General features: G+C 37.2%; 1 protein-coding gene across 9 annotated transcripts in view; it reads right to left on the reverse strand.

The window, feature by feature from the left end:
* Nucleotides 1–61: 61 nt before the first annotated feature.
* LOC102237361 (nesprin-2-like) overlaps nucleotides 62–25,474 on the reverse strand; it is a 127,349-nt gene continuing 101,936 nt past the window's right edge. For all 9 annotated transcript variants that reach the window (XM_023348193.1, XM_023348199.1, XM_023348194.1 and 6 more), the window contains 16 exons: nucleotides 24,550–24,708; nucleotides 23,472–23,638; nucleotides 17,979–18,141; nucleotides 16,964–17,154; nucleotides 15,956–16,106; nucleotides 12,949–13,131; nucleotides 11,553–11,690; nucleotides 11,122–11,313; nucleotides 9,634–9,922; nucleotides 6,367–6,497; nucleotides 6,139–6,265; nucleotides 4,034–4,236; nucleotides 3,771–3,947; nucleotides 1,860–1,988; nucleotides 635–885; nucleotides 62–566 (listed from right to left, as the gene is read on the reverse strand). In XM_023348193.1, the coding sequence (XP_023203961.1) occupies nucleotides 365–566; nucleotides 635–885; nucleotides 1,860–1,988; nucleotides 3,771–3,947; nucleotides 4,034–4,236; nucleotides 6,139–6,265; nucleotides 6,367–6,497; nucleotides 9,634–9,922; nucleotides 11,122–11,313; nucleotides 11,553–11,690; nucleotides 12,949–13,131; nucleotides 15,956–16,106; nucleotides 16,964–17,154; nucleotides 17,979–18,141; nucleotides 23,472–23,638; nucleotides 24,550–24,708 (2,853 nt within the window). In that variant the 3' untranslated portion in view covers nucleotides 62–364. The remainder of the gene's footprint in view (nucleotides 567–634; nucleotides 886–1,859; nucleotides 1,989–3,770; nucleotides 3,948–4,033; nucleotides 4,237–6,138; nucleotides 6,266–6,366; nucleotides 6,498–9,633; nucleotides 9,923–11,121; nucleotides 11,314–11,552; nucleotides 11,691–12,948; nucleotides 13,132–15,955; nucleotides 16,107–16,963; nucleotides 17,155–17,978; nucleotides 18,142–23,471; nucleotides 23,639–24,549; nucleotides 24,709–25,474) is intronic.

Genomic DNA, 25,474 nt, shown 5'->3' on the forward strand with positions numbered 1-25,474 from the left:
ATGGCTGCTGTTGTTGACGGCCAGAAACCACTTGCTGCATTCTTGTTGATTGTGCAGGAGGCTCCACTTCTGCTTTTCCAAGATGTACGGCTGTATAATTGCGCATCTGTTTTACATACCAGTGTAAATGTTGAGTTTGGGGCGTGGCCATCAGCAGATTGTTTGGATTTAAAGTGACAGAGACCCTAAAACATTCTGGAAGTAGCTGAAAATAGGCAGAACTGGAAGCTCTACTGATGACAGTGATCATGTTTTGTTTATCTTAATCTGTTCAAGGAAGCACAATAGGTCGTCTTTAAAACATTTTCCTGAAAAGTCACCCATGTTTTGTTGGGAAATGTCTTTCGTTGGAAACAAGCTGCCGTCAGGTGGGCGGCGGGCCGTTGGTGTAGTGCAGCATGGGGTAGAAGGACCAGGCGAAGTTGTTGGTCAGGGTGCAGCCCGGCTCGCTGTCCGACAGAGGAATCAGGCAGGGCAGCAGCAGGAGGAGCAGCAGCAGCAGCTGCAGGGGGAAGGCGGCTCTAAGGAGGCGGGAGAAGAACGATCGAGGTGGGGACGATTCTCTTCTGTAGAACAGAAACAAAAGTTGATAAAGGCAGAGTTAACTCCTATTTAACCTCTCCTCTGTACGTACCTCTGGGTGGAGGAGGCTGTTTTTGGGTCTGCTTCTGCACAGCCGGGATCCTGGACCAGCAGGCGCTGCTGCAGGGCGCGGAGGTCGTCCTCCACCTTCCTCCTGAGCTGCTTCAGCTTGGTGCCCGTCACATGCAGCTTCTCCTGCGCCTCGTCGCAGTCCTCTGCTGCATCTTCAGGCTGCAGCTGAGACCAGAGGGCCTGCAGAGACGCCTGGTGAGCCTGCCGGCTGCGCAGATCCGCCTGCAGCTCCTGCACAGCACAAACAGCGCGAGACATAAGAAGGTCTGCAGACGACCTAGTGACACATTAACCCATCGACTAACAGGCTGAAAACATCGACACAGCCTGCCTGTTTTATACAACAATAGAAATGCATTAAAACATGCAAGTAAAATAAAAATCAAGTCATTTTTTAAATCAGAAAGTAAATATTTTTATTGTGTAAAATGCAATAACATCACTCCTTTAGCGTATAGTTGATCATTTGTAGCAAAGGAAACATCTGCAGCTAAAAAGATACTTTTAACATGTGAAAAGCTCAGACCTTACAGAGCTGATGATTATTTCTTTGGATTATCTGATTAATAAATGGACCACTGAACAAAAATCCTGACTTCCTCATAATTCACTTTAATCTCAGAAGATTTAATTCAATTCTGCAATAATAAGGTCATAATTCTGAGATGAAAGTCATAATTTTGAGGGAAAAAAAGTTGGAGTTCTCACTTTAATCTCAGAATTATGACTTCTTCTCGGAATACAACTAAATCTTCTGAGATTAGAGTAAAAATTCTGAGAAAAAAGATTCGGATTTTAATCTCAGAATTCCAACTTAATCTCAGAAGATTAAATTTACTTTTCCAGTGGACGTAATCTTCTTCCATAGGAAAAATATGATTTTTCTCTTACAGAATGTTTACCATGTGAAACTAAAACTTTTCCACTTGAAGAGTTCCAGGTGGATTACATTTTAAGTTTTTTGTTGTTTTTTTTTTATCTTAAATGTAAATTTGTTGTTTTTTTTTTAAACTGTTTTGGCTTAATTGCCATTCTGCATATGTTGTTTTTTTTTCATCAAATGACCTTTTTCTCAGTCTGTAAACTTCAGGTAACGATTCATCAGTTACTGAATTACTAAGTTATTACAAGAACCGATTAATCCGATTAATTGTTTCGGTCTCAACGCTTCATTTCTCATCCCAATCTGTTAATCTGCTGCTCACCGTCAGCGTGTCTTCCTGCTGTTTCAGGGCTCTGACGCTCGTCTCTGGATGCTTTATATCTACGCTGTAGCATCTGCTCTCTGCCTGAGCGAGCCACAGCAGCAGAGAGTGAAGAGTTTCATGAAACTCCTGCACAGAAAAATTTATGTCTCAGAGTTCAACATTTCACGCCACAAAAGTCCTGCATTTACTGGAAAGTTGAACAAAAACAAGATATCACATGCTTCATTGTTTATGGACCTTTTTTGGAGTTTGACAATAGCAGTATATTTTCAAAACGTTCTGGCAGGAGCAGGATGTCCATAAAACTTGTGTAATGCTACTCTAAAACCTGATCAAGCGTTTTATACGGGTTTCACGAGAAATAGGAAAAACAGGCCTTTTAAAAGTGGGCAAATAATCTAAAGTTAATTTTCTTACGGCTAATAGCACGTTCAAAAGATCCAAGGAAAACCAGCAGATGGGGAAAACGCATCACAGTCAGAGGAATAAAAGATCAGAAACTGAAATGTGATTTAAATCTTTTACAGATGTTTCATTTTATAACTTTTTTAGGCCGTCAGAATAAGAAAAGAGAACATGAGAACATTTCAATCAGTGTTAGAACCAGAAACGAGGAGCAGAAATCGCATCTATTTAAGAGTCGTTTACAAAACTCTTTTACCGAGTTCCTTAAATATCATTTTTATCACAGATCTTTCAGTCAATTAACACTTTTAAAAAAATGTGAAGCTGAAAGCACATAAAGGAACATTTTTATTTAAATTGGATTACTGTTGTGTTTTTTTAGTAGCTCAGTGTACAGTAGATTTGAAATGAGAGGAAACCAATTCCTGCATTTCTTTGGGTTGATTTTAATTTTCTATTTTTTTTTCTGTACATTTTTACAGTAAAAGAAAAAGTTTTGACTCACTTTTGCTTCATTTTGCAAAGTTGAGTAATAAAAAAAGCTGATAAAAGGTTAATATTTTTACATGTTAGACAGATTTTAAGTTGTTTATTTTTGCTGAAAATTGCAGCCTCATATTTGGTTTAAATGCGTTTCTAATCAACTGGGCTCAGAAACGCCCTGAATGTCAAGAATTCAGAACATTTTTGACATGTGGTTGAGGACCGCCCAAAATCATTTTGAGGGCCACTGATGGCCCCCGGCGCCACACTTTGAACACCACAACTTCTGGTTTTCTGGTAGCAGAAAACCTGGATCTACAGTTATGGTGTAGAAGTAAACTGTTAACTAATTTCTATAAAATCTGCTTTTACTTAAGTTTTTTTTCAATATGGGTTTTTGCTTAATCTTCATATTTATTCATATTTAATACTTTATTTGCCAAGTCTGATGAGTTACAACTTTATTTTTTAAAATATTAGTGTTTCATCATAGCATTTAAAATCAATCATTTCAAATTCAGTATTGATAGAAGAAGCAATAAATGATTAAACAATGATCTTATTTCTAACAAAATCACTCAAACGAATCTGGAACAAACATCCGGAAAACTGCAAAACTGTCGAAACACTGAGTTCCTTTAAATACAGACTAAAAACCCAACTGTTTCTAATCAATGAAACAATAATCAATATTCTGATGTATAATAGCAGCAAAATGTAATGTTTCTATTATATGACTTTATATTTTTGTGTTTTTATGATGTAAAGCACTTTGAACCGTCTTGTTGCTGAAATGCGCCATACAAACTTGATTGATTAAAATTGTATTCAATCAGCACCAAAGTGAAACAAAAGTACTAAATATAGAAGAGAAATATTTTGAGTCCAATTAGCTTATAGAAATCAACTAAATAAATCTGTAAAGTTATAGTTGACCCAGTTTGTCTTAGTTTGAATGAAACCGACTTATTAACATGAATTTGTGTTACATATTAGTTTATTAAAGTGTTTTCTTGCCACCTGGCAGCGCATCAGCTTCCTCCTCAGGCTGTGGTCCCAGTGCTGCAGACCAGTACACGCTCTGCTCCAGTCTCTGTTCGCTCTCGCCACTCTCTCCTGCGTTTCTGGAGCCTCCTTCGCCTGCAGGTTCACAGACAGCATGATGGCCTTGTAGTGGCAAAACACTTTCTCCATTTCCTGTAAAAAGAAAACAAAGAATAAAAAATCCCTTAAAACTTAATCTGGATTAAGCTCAATCCGCTACGGTCGGATTAAATCGTCACCTTCAGCTCTTTGGCTCTGGCCTCCATGTCCTCTATGCTGCCTGCGGGTTCAGCCTGCGAGAGGCGCTCCAGTTCAGGGATCACAGTTACTAGCCAGGAAGTGACGTCGTCAAGGTCAAAGGTCATCAGCTGAGGATCCAGAGTGCCAGACTGCTGGCTGCACCTGGACTGAGCCCGGAGCAGCTCCCAGCGTTCAATCACACCTGAAAGCTCACAAATATCAATAAACTCAGCCGTTTTTTAACACTTATTGGTGTTCCTACGACTGGGAAATATGGACTTAAAGTTTTTATTTTATATTTTATAGTACGGATGTTATAAAGTGGCAATAAGAACTACTTGTTGCTTCTTTTTCAGGTGACTTTAGGTGATTGAATGGCACAGCAATCATACAAAACACAAATATTGCTCTTGAAAGATTATAATTAGCTTCTTTTGGATACCAGTCACATAAAGAAGTGTGATTTATATCACTAAACTTCTTACAGTAACTTAGGGCTGTTGTAAACAATTATTTTAGTAATCGAGTATTTTATCGATTATTCTGACGATTAATCGAGTAATCAAATAAAAAAATTATAAAATAAAATATTGGTAAATCTACCATAACGTACCCATTGGTTGAGACCGGGATGATATTAAATAAATTTTCCGGTTCGTCTGTAAAGCTAAACTTACCTTAAACATCAACTACAGAGACACCCGCCGCGCTCTTCACCGCCACCAGGCGGCAGCTCCGGGAGCAGAAACGCTGCCATACTCCAGGCATCGCGCCAGTTATTTTAAAGATGCTTATTGGACCCGCGAAAAACGATAAAAACTCGGACATTATCATCAATTAATGAAATCCTCCCAGACCAAACTTGAAAATTGGACGTTATGCTGCTAACACTTAGCATCAGCTCATAGACAGAAGTGAGAGCTCTGCGCAATATAAATAATCACCTGGCTGGAACACCATGCGCCAAGTAATAAAACAGAACGTAACGACGCTTCGAGGCAGATACATTTTCCTTGAGGAAATTGAACAATCAAGGAATCGTTGCAGCCCTACAGTAACTGCATTTAATCATATTTTTACGGTCATTGACACTCTCTGTGAAAAAACGGTGGAAAATTTGGTAAATGAACAATCCCAACAATACATACAGTTCGTTTTAAACATTAATTGAAGTTTACTGCAACATTGATAAATCAAAATTCTCCTCATGAGAAGAAATTTATCACAATAAATGATAAACGATAAGCGATGAACACTTCGATTAAAGACCTTCAAAAACACTGAAAATAATGTAATATTTTACTCAAGAAGAATAATTAAAAAGAGAGAAATCCATTAAACTCAAATTAAGAAATAAATGTTAAAAAAATTGACAGCTGTCGCACTTATTGGCATCACTTCTGTTGATATTTTATTAAAACTCCCTGTTGCAGATGGATAATACTACTTTAGTTTAAAATATTTGCTCTTTGCCCAACCATCAGGTTTTTGTAGGATTTAAATCAGAGGACTGAGATAATCAAATTATTTTGTACTAAGTGAACCATTGTTTTGTGGATTTATGGAAAGATTCTGCGTCATTATCCCACAGAAACATCCACTTGTTGTTTATTATCGGTTTTCTGGCAGCAAGTTGTAGTTATTCTTTAAAATGTCCAAAGATTTTAAAGTTGTAACAAAGTTCCCATGTCCAGTTAAACAGAAACAGACCAAGAGCCTCACGGTTCCTCTGAAAAACCCAGCGCTGGGAATGACGTGATTTTACGTCTCTGTTGTCAAAATGATTAATTTCAGTCTAAATCACAGTTTCTGCAGATTTAATTTTTGTTTTGACCCAACTGCAGTTATGCTCAAGTATCTTCCTTTCTGACTTACAAAGATATAAAAAAACCTCCTGCAGATTCAAAAGTGAATGAGTTAAAATGAGTATTTTTCTAATTTATTTCCTTTTGAGCCGATTCCTTGACTGCATACATTCATAACTTATGCACCACCTGGTTTCTTTTACACTGTTTCTGAGATTTTATGGCAGATGTCTGTTTTGAGTCCTCCCTCGCAGTGCAGACACTCTTAATAAATAATCCCTTCTGCACGGTAATCTCACCTGACTGTTTGTCTGAGGCATTCAGGCCCGTCAAGCCGAACTCCTCTGGCTGCTCCTCATCGTCGAGGATCAGAGAGACTCTCTTTATGTTCTCGATGCTCCCGCTGCACTGGGACATGAGCCGCAGCTGGAAAAACACAACAAGTAGATCATCAGAGCCGAGTTCAGGCTCGACGGCGAGGCCTCGCAGACTGTATTACAGTCCGCAGAGGGAACCGCGAGACGTACATAACCCTGCTTCAGAGGCGTGCTGGTCAGAGCGGGTGGCGGCTCAGCGTGTCCTTCTGGATCCGGCTGAGCTTCTGTGGCTTCTGATGTTCTCCATGAACAATCGCGAACAGCCAGAGACAGGCTGGAAACTGCAAAACAACATTTATTGGGAGGTTAAGGGAGAACTACTGTGCACAATTCAGGAAAATATGGTTTTCTAAAATCAACCCAATCGCTTAAGAAAAAAAAAAGTTCAAGCATTGTTTTTTTGGCAATAAGTTGTTGTTTTTAGTGTATGGAAAATGAGTTGTTTCAAAAGCCTCCTGATATTTGACAGCCACTGACCCGTTACCTAGCAACACAAGCGGAGATCTAGCACCTTTGGTCAGCTGGTTTTACAGCTGTACAATGGCTGCTGGAAAAGAGAAGTGTTTTGTTGTTGACTTACCATCCAGAAACCACTTGTTGTATTCTTCTTCTTGGTTGTGCAGGAGGCTCCACTTCTGCTTTTCAAAGATGTACGGTTGTATAATTGCGCATCATTTTCACGTGCAAGAGTAAACGTTGATTTGAGGGGTGTGGAAAGCAGCAACATATTTGGACTTAAAGTGACAAAAGGCCCTAAAACAGCTCATTCTGAAAGAAGCTCAAAACTAAAACCTCATTATTTAAGAATTATTTTTTGCAAAAAATGTAATGAGCATGTTTTTATAGACCATAGTCTTATCCTAACAAAGTTAAATAAGCAACGTTTACACTCACATGTGAAAATGGCTGCAAACAGATGCGCAATTATACACCCGTACATCTTTGAAAAGCAGAAGTGGTGCAGCGATTGGTTTCTGGATGGTAAGTGAACAACAAAGCACTTGACTTTTCCAGCAGCCATTGTACAGTGCAGTACAGCAGTAAATTTAGCTAATCAAGTATTGGTTCCAACCTTGACGGAAATTTAAATCCTGACATCTTAACTGAAAGCCTGAATTTAACCCAAAAATCAATCATTACTCTTAAACTTTAAGGTATCTTTGCTACTTAAAGACATAACATGAGAATCATGAGTTTGACTTTCAGGTTTAGCTCCTATAAGAATATTTTATAATTTTGTTCATATTTACTGTGAAAAACCAAAAGATTTACAATCCATTAAGCAGTGTGGATGTGTCTAATTTATAATCTAATGGAAGAAATTTCCTGGAAGCATTTCCTGCAGCCCGAGGAGCAGAGGTGGAAGTGGATTTACTACGCAGAACATGAAGATGTGTAGCAGGTCTCGTTTGATAGTTTTTGTCTGTTAAAGTTATTTAATACATCCAGTTTTTATAATCACTCTTACAGTGTCTACACTCATAACTGGATTACTTCAAATTTAAGAAGCGTGGGATTTATTTTTTTGACTTTTTACTCTATTTTTCTTCCTCTAAGCTGAATAAAATCGAAGATTCATCGACTTGAGGTAAATATCAAGGCCAACGCAGGTTTTGGAAATGAGACAAACATACCAATGACTCAAAATAATGGATTATCTGACAGGCAGCTTCAAGGCACCTCAGAAATCAGTTTCTACGACCCCTGGAACCGTCTGAGGTAAACCGAAAAATAAATCTCACCCTCTGGATCTGATGAGACGACTAACCTCCTTCTGTCTTGACGTCATACCCACAACCTCTCTTAAGAAAGTTCAGCCTGTCGCTGCATCTGATCTGGTTCAAATGGTAAACTCATCCGGTGTTTTTTTTTTAACCACAAGCTTTAAAAACAGGAGCTGATAAAAAAAAGGAACAATCTGCAGAATTACAGGCCAATTCCAACCTTCAATTTATCAAACATATTATTGAAAAAGATGCGTTTCAACAGCTTCTTAAAAGCTTTAACTTCTCATAGAAGCGGACAGAAATCACACGTGAGGCACCGCAAGGTTCAATCCTAGGACTCCTCCTGTTTATTAATCAATCAAGTTTATTAGTAAAGCACATTTCAGCAACAAAGCAGTTCAAAGTGCTTTACATCATAAAAACACAGAAATACTAAGCCACTGCACACACAGTGAATGATTTAAGCATTACATTTTGTTGTTACACATCAAAATGTTGATTAATGTTTCATGATTATGTTTCAAAAGCAACTCTAAATAGCTGAGTTTTTAAGTCGAGATTTAAAGGCACTCAGTGTTTCGGCTGTTTTGCGTTTTTCTGGAAGTTTGTTCCAGATTTGTAGTGAATAGAAGCTGAATGCTGCTTCTCCATGCTTGGTTCTGGTTCTGAGGACGCAGAGCAGACCAGAACTAGAAGACCTGAGGGGTCCGGAAGGTTGCTATGACAACAGAGGATCGTTAATGTATTTTCTTACTAAGCCGTTCAGTGATTTATAAACTAACAGCAGTATTTTATAGTTTATTCTCTGAGCTGCAGGGAGCCAGGGTAGAAGTTAAAACTGGTGTGATGTGCTATAATTTCCTGGTTTTAGTCAGAACGCCAGCAGCAGCATTATATCCTCTCACTTGCACAGCACTGCAAAAACACAAAAATCTTACTAAGTATTTTTGGTCTAGTTTCTAGTGCAGATATCTTAGCACACTTGAAATAAGACAAACCAACTTCAAAGTTATTTTTTAGCTTGTTTTAAGTCAATAATTTCTTAATATTCATGAAAAATATTAGTTCAATTGGCAGAGAAATTAACTCACAAAATGGAAAAAAATGTCTCATTATAAGTAAAATTGTTTTGATTGATTGCTAGAGCAGGAATCAATCAAAACAAAAAAATAAATCCCTAAATGTGGGGTGTACAAACTTTTGCGCCAAAGTCCAAAATCCCCAATATAAATATTCAAGGGCAATTTTTTTTTCTTTTTTCCCCCCCAATTGAAAATATTATTGTGAATTCTTTCTCCTTTACCTGTACAACAATAAATAAAACATCTAATATTTAAACTTTTACAGTCATTTACCTTTTCTGGCTTATTATTTTCCATTTTTTAAGTCTATAAAATGTATTTTGTTTATTCTCAGCACAGAAAATAAGAATTTTTTTTACAAATTGTGCTGTTTTTATCCAAATCTAGTGGATGTGTGTGACCAGTTTGTTTTTGAGTAAAAATTCACAAAATGTTTGACTCAACCTTTTATGAAATAAAAATAAAAGCCAAAGAGGCTAACTATAGAACAAGTAATTTTGCTGTATTCTGTTTAAGAACTCTCATTCTAAAAATACTATAAAAAGTATCAGAGGGCCAAATTTGTGGCATTGTTGAACTAATAAAAAGGCATTTTATTTTGAAAATACCTGAGAGTGCGCTGAAGTAAGCCCCTTCATCTTCCTGCTCTTCCTCTTCCTCCTCATCCTCATGCGATGATGACCCTCCCACGTCTCCGGTGTGGTCCCACTCCAGAGGGAGGGAGTCGACGCTCACCGGCGTCTCCCGCCCTGAACGATCCAAAGGAGAGCTGAGCAGGTGAGTGGGCGTGGCTGGAAGACTCGCCTGACTCCGCCCCAGCCACGGGCGACCAATCAGCTCCAAGCTCGACTCCAGGGAAACGTTGAGGTCAGAGATGTCTGGTTCCTCTTTGATCATCTGGGTTACAAAATGAACAGTAACACCAATGGTTTTAGTTAGGGGTGTCCAAACCTTTTGGCACGGGGGCCAAAAATGTCAAGTTGCAACAGGGGCCACAAAATATTTTGTCCTTTTAATTGTAATAACAGAATCTATTTTATTTTATCTTTAAATAAATAACTAAACACAATATTTTAATGAAACAAAATAATGAAATTAAAGTTGTGTTACTTTTACATTAAATAACATATTCATTAAAATAACAATGAATATTTTTCATTGTTATGCTAACAATGAAAACAACATTGTTAAAATGTTAGTTCTTAACAATGTTATTCTAAAAGTAACATTATTTTAAAATATCATTTTAAAAATAACATTATTTTTTTTTAAATACAATTATTAAAATATTAATTAAAAATACTGTTATTTTGAATATAATAACATTGTTATTTTTATTAATCTTTTAACATCTTAAATTTTAAGATTTTGACCACCAAAACAAGGTTAGGTTATTCTTGATATGGAGGCCAGGGCTGTCAGATATCGGTAATTCTTTGTAGACTTGAAACAAAAAGTTTGCGCGTTTGCCAAAACAAAAAACAAAAAAAAACCAGCAAATCATATCCTAAAGTTTTAATCTTTTTCCGGATTTTTTTTTGTCTCTTTCTAAGAGTCAGTGCTGTCAAACTTTTTGGCATGGACATGATTAAAAACAAAATATACTGAAGTTCTTTCAGCTTGACATTTCCAAAAGGTTTGGCATAAAATAAGCATTTTTAGCTGAAACGTGCAGGTTTCAGACAGGATATTCTTTAAAATACATTTAAAAGTTCCTATTTTTAAAGTTCCAGTCTTTTGCTGCAGGATAATGGAAAGAATGTTTTCCATCTACTTTTTCTATATCTGCAAACTTTACAGTGAAAATAATCTCTAGAGTCATTTTCTCTACAGGTCCACCCGTCCTCAAAAAGGTCCATTAGCTGCCGGCCCTTTTGCAGCTTCATAAGTTTCCTCACTGTAAAACATAAATTACAAACTGGCACATTTTTGAAAGGCAGGTGTTATTTAAATATATCATTGTTGTTTATTTTTTGGGATATGAGACAGTGGGTAAAGAACATAAAATGTATGTTTTTTAGGATTTAGTGGAATTTAAAGGCTTAATGTTCCGTGATATACAGTAAGAAGTCGAGCTCGTGTGCGGTCCAACTCACCGGAGGTTGGCTGAGGCGCTGGTGGAAGCGGACCAGCCTGCTGAAAACCTCCTGGCAGTAGGAGTGAAGCTCCTCCAGCTCATCCTCTATCAGAGCCGCATCCTGAGCTGAACTTTTCTGGATCAGAGCCTCACCAAACACTATCAACCCGTCAATGCGCTCAGAGTTCAGGCTGATCTCCTTTTGGAAGCTCTGCCGGAAGATGGATGGACGAACGGAGACTGAGTCAGGAAAACCAGAACGAGTAACACATGCCTGTTTATGAAATTTAAAAGCGTCCTCGTAACAAGGCGCAAGAGAATCCTCCCTAAACCAAAACATGCAGCTTAAAGATGAAACCAGCAGCTTAAAAGTTTGACAAGTTCTCCTTCAGAGGTAATAAATTGGATATTTGAGATTTGTGTGTAGAGATGAAATGACGTGTGCCTCACGTTGAGCTGTTGGATCTTCTGATGGACGTCGCTCTCGGAGAAATGCTCCACGTCGGTGAGCTGCAGGTCCAACTCCGTCAGCCAAACTAGCATGCTCTCCCTGGTGCCTTCAAAGTCCTCCCGCTGGCTGGTAAAATACTGAGAGAAACGAAAAAAAGAATGGAAGAGGGAGAATAAAATGAAAATAAACAGAATATTTTGATTACCATAATTTTAGGCTTTTGGATTGGTGTAAAAACTGCTCATATGATGACATGGAAACATTTTATTTATAAAATCAATACAACAAACAAATTTTTCTCTTTACTGTAAACCAGGGGTGTCCAAAGTGCGGCCCGGGGGCCATTTGTGGCCCTCAGAAAAATTTTGGGCGGCCCTTAATCACATTTCAAGAATAACCTAAACTTTTTTTTTTGTTTAAAATCTTCAAATTTTACATGAAAACTGTAATGTGCAACCAGAAGTATTTATCTAGGGGTTTTGCTTTTGATTTAATTTATTAGAAATAGGGACTAAAAACATTCAGTTGCTTTTAATAAAAGTGGACATTTAATAAACTTGGAAAAATAAAGAGTGAGCCATCAAATGTTCTTGTAGCTAAAAAGAGATAAAAATCCAGAAAAAGGTGAAAAATTTAGGAAATGGTTTGCTGTTTTGTTTTGTTTTTATCTGCAATGGAAATTTCGTTGAATTCTGTTCAATGACAATAAATGCTATCTATCTATCTATCTATCTATCTATCTATCTATCTATCTATCTATCTATCTATCTATCTATCTATCTATCTATCTATCTATCTATCTAAACCCTGATAAATCCTTATTTGTTTTAAATCTACAAAGAACTACACATATGTGACTGCTTTGGTTATTTCATTAAATTACTTCTTGTAATTAATTGTTTCGTTACTTAGCTAGTAAAAATAACATAATGAAATATTATCTGCGATTATAAATAAAAGTACTAAACATTTTGTGGCCGCCTCAGTTGTTGCAGTTTGACATTTTTGGCCCCCATGCCAAAAAGTTCGACTGGTACCGAAAAACATCGCTGAACAAAACATTTTCTTCCTTTTAATCAGACATAAATTATCAAAATTATAAATGTACTTGATAACTCTGCACCTGTACGGCTCACTTTGATACAGCAATAGCGTGACAAGCTTCAGTCGATGTAATTAGGAAAATCAGTAATAAAGAAACTGACGAAAACAACATGTAAAAAATAAACCGCAACAAACCTTCTTTCAAATGGTTCAGAAAGTATAATGTAAAATAAATAAAGCTCATAAAGCACAGAATCAGACTGAATAGAACTGATACAGATATTAATATCGGATCGGTGCATCTCTAGTTCTTTGCAGACGTACTGCAGTGCGTTACGGTGTAATCGATACCTTCAGCCGGCGTAAGATGGCGGCCACTCGGCGGTGCAGGCCGTCCCAGCGTTGGTTTCCCTCTCTGACCATGGCTTTGAGTTGGCTGGCTCGGTCGGTGCGGTTCTCCCGGGCCAGGCGGCGGTACTGGTTGTTGATGAACTCCAGCTGAGTCAGGCGCTCATGAACCTGCCTTTGGAAACCCTGAAAAATAAAATAAAATAAAAAACACATTGTTATTGAGTCAGTAAGAGGCTTTTTTTACATCCATCTATATTCTTGATGAAGCGTACCGTTTCCAATTTAAATCACATTCAAAGCAAAACAAGGTGACTAAAAAAACACGTTAACAAGAAAAAACTAAGAGCCCACTGCACTGCAAACCTCCTGGTTATTCCTCCAAGTATTGATTTCTGAACTGAGTTACAACATTAGTATTGTTGTTTCTAAACGAATATGAACTTCGTTTCAGATCTTTTCAGTTCTTAAGATCTGAAAGCTCTGCATCTTTTACCTTATTTTGACCATTTCTCATTTTCTGCTAATAAAAACTATATTTTTCTTGTAATTTCATGCATGTTGTCAGTAGTTCATAGAATAAAAGAACAATGTTCCTTTTACTCAAACATAAACAAATACAGAGTAAAATCAGATAAACTGAGGATTTTAAGTGGTTTCTTCATTTTTTCCAGAGCTGTATATTGCAGCCAATACATTTTCTTTGATGCTTAAGATAAAAGTGAAATGATTCTGATTAAATCAACGACGGTATAAATTTAGCAAACCGAAGAGAAAACAACTGATGACCCCAAAAATGGGAAATTGTCTGTTTTTCTTTTAATAAGAAAACAGTTCAAAGCTTTTTTTATGATTTGGATCTTGTAAAGTTGATCAAATCAACCTAGTGTGATCACTAAATACTTAATACAGTTTAAGCTTTTCCACATGAAGACATCACAGTCCTAATGTGTATGCAATAAAAATATGAAAATAAGATTATTTAATTGTTTTTCTTGAATAAAAAAAAATTAGCACAAAACCATAAAATGAAAAGAAAAGAAAACAAATTGCATCCTTCTGTCTCCAGCTGGGAGAATTTTATTGAAGGAAATAAAAAATATTTATACAATTTCTATTTTACAGTGTCCTGTAAGATGTTGTAATGATGTAAAGAAACTATAAAACTTTGTGGCTCTGTAACAAGCTCATCAGCAGTATACATGTCATTATCCTGTTCAAAATCAAATTCAATCAAATGTTATTTGTATAGCACATTTCAGCAGCAGGCATTTCAAAGTGCTTTACATCATAACAAACACAGAAACACAATGAAACATAGAATCAATAATCAAAACATGACATTAATTCAGGTTCCATCAATAAATTTATAATTGATTATGTTTCAAATACAATCCTAAACAGGTGGGTTTTTAGTGGAGTTTCATCCATAAAGGTTTACCTGTTGCACTCCTACTGTGTTATATGGAACAAAATACCTGCTGCTACTTTTATTCCCTCTCACAATCACAATCACACAGTTTAAACGATGTAGACAGGATTTTAATGGGCTTCTGGCACCAGGCTCCGTTCACCTCTTTCACGTAATTTCGAACTGGGACGCCGTCGTCCCTCACAGATTTTTGTGCAATTCTATGGTACCTGTTAGTGTCTAGAATTTACAGGGTTTCCGTTGCGCGCAGTGACCCTCAGTCACTCGCCCTTTTTCTTCCACTGCGCTTTGAGGCAGCCTGCTCCGCCCACCTTCCTGTCTGTGATCCTGTTGCTCTGCGATTTGTTTTTTTTCGCATTTGAGACTGAAGTTTTGAGGGGGGCAGGGTAATAATCTTGTTGTTCACAATATCGTTCCCCCAAACGATCTTTGCAACAGCTGTGAGACGAGGGTAACAGCTTTTGAAGAGAAACAGCTGTTATGTTCTTATTTGCCTTATTTTACGCTCGTATCTCAACAGCTGATGCCACGTAATGCAAGACAAAAATAACTTAGATATCGGACATGTTATCTAAAGGTGCTGTGAAAGAAAAAAACTTAACAACTTGAGTCAGTACACAGCAAAAACGCAGGCCTCCCCCTGCTCCTGTGCGCAGCTCCATGTGTCCCAGAAAACATCTCCCAAAGTCTCCAAATCGCCCAGTTTCTTCTGCTGTTCCATCACAAATGATAGATTTTCCTGAAATAAATCACCACTGAACTGATCTGAAGGAAGACGGACGAAACTCCAGCAGTAGCGATCCACAAACAGGAAACAGGTTCTGCTGCCACTGGGGCGCGTGAGATGATACTACCACATTTCCTAAGGACCTTTAAATCTCATCAGCTGTTTCTTTACACAATATTACAAATGCAATAAAATATCAAAATAAGATCATTTAATTGCTTTCTTGAGTAAAATAAATTAGATTGCATTGCCTAAAATGCAATAAAAGCATATTCTTAGTGGACATTGATTATTTGTAGCAAAAAGGTGCATCTATATCTAAATAAATACTATCAATTAATCTGTTGATTATTTTTGGATTAATACAAGGACAGCAAAAGGTGCATAATAGGAGACTTCTTACAGAACGTTTTGGATAGAAAAGATTTACGGACATTTATTTTAGATATTAATATATTTTTTTACATATTTTGCTTAATTATTGCTCTGAAGGTGGTGTTCTTTCAGCAAATTGCCATTTTTGGAGTCTGTATGCTCCAGTTAACGATTAATCCATTTTTAAATTAGTTGATTATTTCAATAATCGATTCAGCACGATTCAGCTCTAATATTTATTTACTTATTGTCAGTGATTTAGTAGTTATGAATCTCTTGCAAACTCCAGGAACATTCAAATTTAACTGAATAGATTGACAAAAGTTGATTAAATCATATGTAAAGTTTCACAAAAATGATTTTTTTTGTTTTTTACCAAAAAATGCGCAACTTCTAAATCTTAATGAGCACTATTACAACGGACAGAAATGTGTCATTTATTAAAACAACAGAAATTAACAGTAAAATCAGCTGACCTCAAACTTCTTCAGCTCTTCCTTGGCTGCAGAGTAAAGGACATCTGCAGAGTTTGGGTTGGCAGCAGTTCGCTCCGCCATCTTGAGCCAATCATCGAAGCGGGAGTAGTCGTTGAGGAACTTGCACCACAGAGTCCAAGTTTCCTCGATTCTGCAAGAACACATCATGTTGAAGTTACAGTGTTTATTGTGGCTGGAAATTTTGGCTCCCATGAATTATGCTGAAAATATGTAACCTTAAAAACCTGAAAATGTTTACAAGGTCGAACAGGCAACTCGCTCACATGCACTTTACTCATGAAAGAGTTATGTTCATGCTTCCTGTGCAAACTTCTTAAGAACAAATTAAATAGTTTGCTAAAAACAACAAAAGCCTTTCTGCAGAATGAAAGTTATTCAATACAAAGATAAAGAGAGTTTTTACACCTGAATGTCCGACAGACTTGGTTCAGTTTGGGACTAAAATTGCAACATTTGTTACATTTTCAGCTGCTGCAGTTCGTTTTCACTCGAGTCAAACTAAAAACCTGTTCCTCTCCTCACCAGTGGGGGCGCTGCACCAAGAACTACTGAAGTAGTTCTATGAACAAAAACCTCAGGAGAAGACACTGAGCCCAACTTTCTTTTTTCGCAGAATGTGAACAAAAATGGAGTGGTGTCAGATTTTAGAGTTTGCAGGATTTCTTTAGTAAAAGACCACAAGTAATTTCTCTCTCTAGAACTAGACTCTCAGTCTTTGTTTTGGTTTCATTTTCCCAGAATACCCTGCGTTACAGTCTGCTTCATGCTTTTGGAGCGGTCTCTGATCGGCTTACATTCACATATTTATTCATACCGCACCAGAGTTCACTTCAACCGAACTGAGACCGAGGCTTTCAGCTGGATCAGAATTCGATTACAAATACAAACCTCCCCAAACAAAGCGGACTTTCTAGCCAAACAAAGTACAGTCGAATTAAGGCAGACTAAAAAGTTAGGTGTGAATGTAAGTAGCATAACTGCACCTACCTGAGTCTTCTGTCCAGAGCCAGAGCACAGATGGTTCTCCAGCGTTGGTCCAGGCTGCGGCTGGTTTCCTGCAGGGAGTTGCTCTCGGCCTCGGAACCGCCTGCTGCATCCTCATCCTGCAGCAGAACGTCGCACAGGCTGAGGACGGACGCTACGCCTTCAGTGTGCTGCTCCATGTCCCTCTGCAGGTCCTGCACAGACACCAAACCATCAGTCTGCAGACCTCATGGATTAAATCGGCGAAGTCATATCAAACATCTGAATGTTCTTAAAGGGCCAGATGTGCCAGAATGTATTGATAAAACCAATTAAACTGTTAAAAAACTGTTAAAAAAAGAAATAGCTGTTTGTGCTTCTTAAAATTAAATATTGGACATCTTTTCACACTGATCAGTTCCTCCAGGATTTCCAGATTGTTTTTTGTGTTTTTTTCCTATCAAAATCATGGATTTTTTAATGCTAATTTAGAAATATTTCTAGGAAATCTTTACGATATTTGCGCTAATGTATGTCTTTTTATTACTGGCTTTATCAATCACACACTGTAACTTGACATCAAGTAAGGCTGAGGCAGCACGTTTTTGTTCATTTTGAGAAAAATTAGAAAAATCAGAAAAAATGCGGGGATTTGTTGATTCTGTGTGAATTTTGCAGATTTGTGAAAACTGGAGGGATGTATTGATGTAATTTAGAGTCTAGAGGGCCACATAAAAAGCTACGGCGGGCCAAATTTGGCCCCCGGGCCTTGAGTTTGACACATGTGGATTAAAGAATAAAGCTGAAGAGCAATAACACCACATCTCCTAACATTAAGTAAGCAAAAGATGAGAATTATTAATGATAAACAGAGAAGAAGTGAGCAGCAAAATGTGGGAAAATGTAGAAATTTTAATACTAAATACTAAAGACGCAAAGGGGGGGAATGAAAGTGAGAAAAATAAGATATTTAGGAAGTGAAACAAAATCCAAAAAGTTAAACATAACCTCAACCAACATGGCAGTAGATGTAACTTACCTGGTGTTCAGCGAGCCTCTTCTGGATCTCGTTCTCATGACAGACGCTGTAGGTGATCGGCCGGGAAAGCTCGGCCTCGATGCGAGAAAGCCAGGAGCGAAGGTTGCTCATGTTCTTATCCAGCTGCTGCACCGTCACCAGAGCCTCCTTCAGCTTCCTCACCCTTAAAAAGATGTTGAAAAAGAAACAGTCGCCCAGTTAGTAACTTTAATATTCAACAAACCTTTCTAACATCATTAAACTTTAATAGTTATCGACTGAGTTACCAAAACTCAACTAATGAGTAATTAATTAATGTATTAAAGGGAGAAAGAGATGCAGTTGTTCAGAGAACATTTGATTATTTGATGTTTTTTCTGGGAATTAAAATATTCTGAAATATTTTTAAGAAAGTTCTAGGCCAGAATAAAAGAAAAAAAGTAATTAATAAATAAAACAAGAAGAGAGAGAAAAAAGTAATACAATTAATAAATAAAACAGAAACAAGGAGAGAGAAGAAAAGGGGAAAATACTGAAAAAGAAAAAAAGGCATGAAAGTAAAAACCAAAGAAAAACAAGCTAAATGTAGAAACTGAAGTAAGGAAAAATGGGAAAAGAAGGAAAGAAAGAGATGAAGAGAAAGAAAGAAATAATGACAGAAAGAAACAGAGGAGGAGAGAGAAAGAGAGAGAGAGAGAGAGAGAAAGAAAGAAAGAAAGAAAGAAAGAAAGAAAGAAAGAAAGAAAGAAAGAAAGAAAGAAAGAAAGAAAGAAAGAAAGAAAGAAAGAAAGAACGAACATTAAAAAAGGCTAAACAGAATGTGAAGGAAAACAAAAAGAACTGAACAGAAAAAAAACTAAACTAGAAAAGAAAAATAATAAAACAAAATAATGAGAAAGAAAGGGAAAATAAAATAAAAAATAATGTACTGGTGAAAAAGACAGAGAAAGCTTTTTGCAAACATAAAAACTTCTCTGGTATCTTTAACGCACCCAAAGCGCCACACTAGCTGTTGTCATGGCAACACACATGACAATAAAAGCTCTCTGGAGGCTTAAAAGGCTGAAGCGTGCCCCGTTTTTGGAGTTTGAGTTAATTCCCCCATTTGATTGTTTTCTCCTGCGGACGTCCAGCCGGGCAGGGAGACGCTTTCTGCAGGACGTCGGACAAAACAACAAACGACAAGAGTCCCAACTTCCTCTGCGTGTAAAGTGAGCTTCAGATCTAAAAACATGAACATGATCTAAAAACAGTCCTAATGTGTATTCACTCAGGCACTAAGACTCCTGTAAAGGACAACATTGATGAGCTTCGTCTAGTTTAAGTAGTAAGTAAAATTTGTGTAGTAGAGAAAGTCAGAGATTGATTCAGCATTTTAATAGAAACTGGAATTTTCCAAACTACTCCAAACCAAGAAAATTATTTAAGAAGATTAAACATTTTTCCAGGGTTTTCCAGACATTCCTGATCAGTAAATAAAAAATATAGCTGACATTTTCTGCTAGCTTTGGTGTAAAAGAGTTGCAGAGTTTTAGTTGACATTCATTAAAGTAAATAATAATGACCTAATAAACAGAACGATAAACGTTGTTTTCATGTTTTGAAGGTAGTTGGTCACAAAGGAGTTGATTTTAAAAAGTTACCGAAAAAAGAGGAGAAAAGTGGATCAACGATCTACGGCTAAAAGCAGGAGCTGCGGAAACTAACAATGCCAGAGTTTCCACTTTCTAACAGGTAACAATTGCATTGTTAAAATTGTTTTTTCAGATATTTTATTGGACAGTTACTGAGAAGGAAAAGCATTCATATGTAAGGTAAGATATATTATTTTAGGTTGAACCATGTTTTAATGGGGTTTCTGTAGAACCGAGCTACCTGTTGACCTACATTGTAGAAATGCAGAGCGACTCAACATTAGCATACAACTCCAGCATGAATTTGGGTTTACAGAAGAGAAATAAATTATTTACAAGTACTGTAGATCCAAGCACATAGAAATAACATGGGTTGGCTTGTTGTTAGCGATAGCATTGCTATCATAGACTAATTACTAAAAATAGCACAGCTCACTACTTACCTGGCAGAAACAAGTCGACAGCCATTTAATGCTTCTTTTGATCCTAAGTTTGACCCAACCAGAAACTAAATGATTGTGTCCTCCAGGCTTTTGAACACTTTCTTCTGGCTCGTTGTATAATCTGAGGTCTGCAGCTACAGGCAGTTAGTTATGTAGTATCGCCTCGATGCCTGGTAACATTATAAGTCTTTTTTTACTGAGATAATGTGGATCATATCCTAAATATACGTGTATTTTTTCGAGATACCTCATCAGTTCCAGCCCATTCAGGGCATTAGCTACTCGCTGTGATCAATTTTGCCTTGTTTTGAACCAGAGAAATCCACTTCCTAACCCCCATCTGAATTTTGCGCGTCACGTGTCTGAAAACCAGCAATTATGTGGTTGGTTTATGATGTATGGGACTAATAACTATTAACAGGAAGGATTAGGGGGGTGTAGTGATGCATCTAATCCACAACACAGTCAGTGTAAGTTATTGGACTACTGTTGCAGATGCAACCATCCTGCTCAACTAACAAGCCTCTTTCTCCCTCCACCTCCCTCTCTGCCTCTGACAGCCTAACAAAGGCCAGCAGCTTCATGTGGAGACCAGACAAAGACAGAAAAACCCGGGCAGGGGCTCGCTCAGGAAGAGGACATGAACAGAATGGTTGGAGAAAATGAATCAGAAAAGAGCCCAGGATGAGGATATATGGCTTGAGAGCCGAGATAACAAAGTGCAGCTGACCATAGGAGGGCCCGAAGTTACAAAGAGATAAAACTCCAGCTGACATTTATTCCTCTCACTGTATTTATGGAACTGTTCAGCAAAAATCTGCTTTGTTCAATTTATATTGCTTGCACCGAAATTAACTACTGACAGCATAATTAAAAAGAGTCATGGAAACAAATCTTACTTCTTTCTTCTCCCTCAAGTAGGATCGTTTGCCAACTTTAGCTGCAAATTTACCACACGGTCCCTCAGCATTTCAGGGTTATTACCATAATAAACCATGCTGATGTGACTGTAAGGACTTCATTTTCAGTATTAAAACATACAGTGCAATGAAAACATATTGGTCTGTTTTTAATTTTTTTTTTTTTTAAAAGCAGCTTTTAAATTAGGATTTTACTCATTATCCAACCTGAAAAAGTTGCTGCCCCTCATTTGATTATGAAGTAATTCTTATTTAACTGCATATCTTTGGTTTGATTGAAAGATTAGCTCAATTTTACTGCCACAACCTGATTAATGAGTTCATTTAAAGTTGATTGATCTTATTGATCGACTAACGATTCATTTATAAGCGGCCATTTTCTTAAAAGCCGAAGTTTTCTCTTGTATTAACTGTCTTTCCATAACATGAAGGGCTAAATTTTTCTATAAATGCTTAATTTAAGAAAACATTAGCATTAGCTGTATGACTGAATAAACAGGATATTGTGGTTTTCTCACATTATTAAACCTTATAAAATATAACAAAACAGGAACCGCTTAAGTTGCTGAATAGAAAAATAAAACATAAAACATTTCATTCCTATGAACAAACAGGAAAACGTTTATACAGAAGTACCGTCTGTTGCTCTTGGCGAAACATTTTAAGTCTAGGCTCCATGACGCTGCTCCATTACGCACCACGGCTGAAGGTGACAACTTAAAAAGCTTATTGAGTGTTTATATTTCAAAATAAATGTAGAGCAGCTTAAGGAGCATTTTACATCCCAAACGGGACTCTTGTTTGGCCTGCTTCTCTTTCAGGTTCTTGTAAATCTCCGCCATCTTTGTTTCTCTATAACGGCTCCACTTACAGATGACCACCGGCGCCCTCTGCTGGGCCAAACTACAACATTGAATAAGGTCTATTAAGTTAATTGGAACTAATTTTAATCGACAATTAATCATAAATCGATCGATTAATTGCTTCCACAACTATAAAATTCAAGAAATTTCTTCTCTTTACCAAAAACAATATTGGTGCTGCAAAATGTCTGTTTGCGTGGTTCTAACTTTTAAGATTAAATTTAAAAAAATTCCATAGGTCACCAGAGATCAACCTGCCCTCCTCCCTCCACATAAACAAAATCAAACGAACTGATATAAATTAATTATGCTATGTTGGTGATGGTTTGATCGACATCAGATTAGTTAGGTTTTTGATTACATCTAGAGACATTTATTACCATCTTTAAAATGATGGCGGCACAAATGAAACTTTTTGCTGCACAAACATTTGACACCAATTTTGTTTACTTTGTGCTCTCCCACTGATGGACTACAGTATATGTCAAATTCAAGGCTCGTGGGCCAAATCCGGCCCACCATATGTTTTTATGTGGCCCTCTTGATTCTAGACTAAACACTAAGTGAGCTTAAATATTATGTTAGCAATCAAATCAATGCAGTTTTTATCTGTTTACTGCCAAATGATATCAGTCCCTCCAGTTTCTTGAGAATTATCGTGGAAATTCATGCAAACTCAATGAATCTCCACACTTTTTTGCGCCAATAAATAATTGGGAGTTTATTGCAGATTTTTCTACTTGTACTAAACAGCTGCCTCAGCTTTAATTGATGTCACATTATAGTCCATGATCTGTACAGCGAGGAATAAATAGTCAAATTCACCATCATAAATAAGTGCAAATATCGCAAATATTTCCAAATTAGAACCACAAACACATTAATTTTTATTGAAAAAATCACAAACAGAATCACAAAATCCTGGAGGGACTGAAAAGATGTTTAATAATATTATTTAAACTGAAGAATTCATTGGTATTTTAACAGTTTGTGAACAGGTTTTATCAATACATTCTGGCACTATTCATGATCTTGATTTGGCCCAAAACGAAAATGAGTTTGACACCCTGGGCTACAGGAAGTGGGCCCAGTCAGAGCGCACCAGGGGACATATGGTCCTGTCTGAGCCCTCCGACTAGCCCCTTCTTCTGGCCGAGGGGGAAGCTTGGGTGTGTGGGGTTTGTATCTCCTGCTTGTCCACAGGATTGCCCATCTGTTTGACGGGGGGTAGCAACAGTTTAACAACGCAGGAGCTTAACCTCTGTAGTCCATACATGAGAGGCCATGTTTTCCCGATAGCTGCTAGGCACGGCTTACAACAGCAGGTGGATGGAAACCCTTAGAAGCTATTGTTTACTTCCAAGAATCCAGTTAAAGCTTCACAGAACTTAATTATGCTTTTTGCAGCAGAGTGGCTTTGCCCTGAAAGGTGTTTGTTCTGACAGGATAATGACGTAAATTTTGAGAGCGGTACTTAAGAGTGTGATTCATGTCGCCACACAAACACAATTTGACTTGCAACTCCGCCAACATCTTACTATTTATCTCAAAGTGCTCAAAGTGCTCACAGAACGGCATAAAGAGTGTTTTGGGAAGTGCTTAGTTGATATAAACACCCAAAGTCCCGCTGAGCAGATGCTGCGACGGCTCTCACCTGGCTTCGATGTGCTGAAAGAGGTTGTTCCATCGCTGATTGACTTCCTGTAGCGAGCCGCGCACCTGGGTCTGCTTGGCCTGGTCGCTGGCGAACAGCAGCTGCTCTCCCAGCTGCTTCAGGTGGCTCTTGTTCTCGCTGAACAGGTTGATTTCCTCCATGCAGTCCTGTGGACACATGACGACCACACAGCTACATGAACACCATGTTGATGCAGACAGGTTTAAAATAGATACAGACCGTATTTTTCGTACTATAAGCCGCTACTTTTTTCCCACGCTTTGAACCAGGCGACTTATGGTCTAGTTTCTAGTGCAAAAAATCTTACTACACTTGAAATAAGGTAAACTATCCTAAAAGTAACTTTTCAGTAAGATGAGGTTTTAAGTCAATAATTTCTTAATTTTGATGAAAAAGTTATAGTATTGCCAGATAAATTAACTTATAACATGGGAAAAATGTCTTGTTATTAGTAAACTAATCTGCCAGTGGAACTAGAACTGGGTTGCTAGGCGACGGGCCGGGCTTGGCCGGCGTTGCTAGGTAACGGCGCCAATGGAACTCGTACTTTTACATCAATATTAAGGAATTATTTACTTTAAACAAGCTCCTATATTTTGCTAGAAAGTTACTTTGAAGTTAATTTTGTTTTATTTCAAGTTTACTAAGATGTTTGCACTAGAAATCAGACCAAAAATACTTGGTAAGATTTTGTGTTTTTGCAGTGTTTTTCTTCAGCTGCAACAGAGAAACTTATTAGACTTGCAACAAAACTACTGGATATTATTATGAACAGTAAGTACATTTAGAACAGATTCTGTTTAAATTTTACAAAAGCAGGTCAACTTTTCAGGAGGACCTCAATAAATTGCAAACAGATTTTTTTTTACTTTTAAGGAATAAAAGTTGTTAAAGTTCCTTTCATTTAATCTGCCTAGTATATTCTGCAATTTACCTGGCTTCATGTGTTTTTAATGAAGATACCGTAATCAAATTCAAGGTTTCTGTCTCATATCGGAGGTTCTTTTGATGAAAAAGGTGCAAACAACAATGGTATGAAGTTGCCATGACTTCATACCTTTTTTAGTTTCTCCACCATTTCCTCGATGCTCAGATCTGCGCTGTGGCACACCTTGTTCTCCATCTGAGTCAGCCAATCACAGAACTCTTTGTTTTTACCATTGAAAATGGTCCAGGCATTCAGGCGGTCGGCTATTTCCTGTCTGCGTAACGACACCTGGCGGAAATACAATAATGACATTTAGTGTTTGGTAAGCAGTTTGTTAAATGTCAGCTTTAGATAAGATATTAGTTTCTTACAAAGAAAGTCAAGAATCTTCTTATTTTTCTACACTGGATAACAACTTAACCTGTCAACAGTGAATTCCAAATATACATATTTTTCCATCTTTTTTTGCTTTTTAATGGTCATAAACACCTAAAAACACTCAAAGGAAATTATTTTCCAAATTAAAAAATTGGATTCAACTCATAGAATATAACTGGGTGAGTTTTAGAGTGCACTAGGATTAACAATCTTACAGCTCTGGAAAAAATTCAGAGACCATTTAAAATGATCAGTTTTTCTGATTGTACTTTTTATATGTACTGTATATGTTTGAGTAAAATGAACATTGTTCTTTTATTCTATGGACTACTGCAACATGTCTCTGATATTCCAAGCAAAAATTTAGTACTTATTTGCAGAAAATGGACAAAATAGCAAAAAATAAATCAATTAAAAAAATGCAGCACTTTCAGACCTCAAACAATACAAAGAAAACAAGTTCATATTCATTTAGAAACAACAATACTGATGTTTTAACTCAGGAAGAGTTCAGGAATCAATATTTGGTGGAATAACCAGCAGGTTTTCAAAGGGGTTCAGTGCTGTGGACTCTTCATTTTTTCCAGAGCTGTATATACTCTCTTTACAAGAGGAAAACCACATGTTTAGATCATATTTTACATTTATTTCCCCCCCCAATTTTATTGCAGTTACA

The sequence above is a fragment of the Xiphophorus maculatus genome, chromosome 15, assembly GCF_002775205.1.
Source record: "Xiphophorus maculatus strain JP 163 A chromosome 15, X_maculatus-5.0-male, whole genome shotgun sequence".
Lineage (NCBI taxonomy): Eukaryota > Metazoa > Chordata > Actinopteri > Cyprinodontiformes > Poeciliidae > Xiphophorus > Xiphophorus maculatus.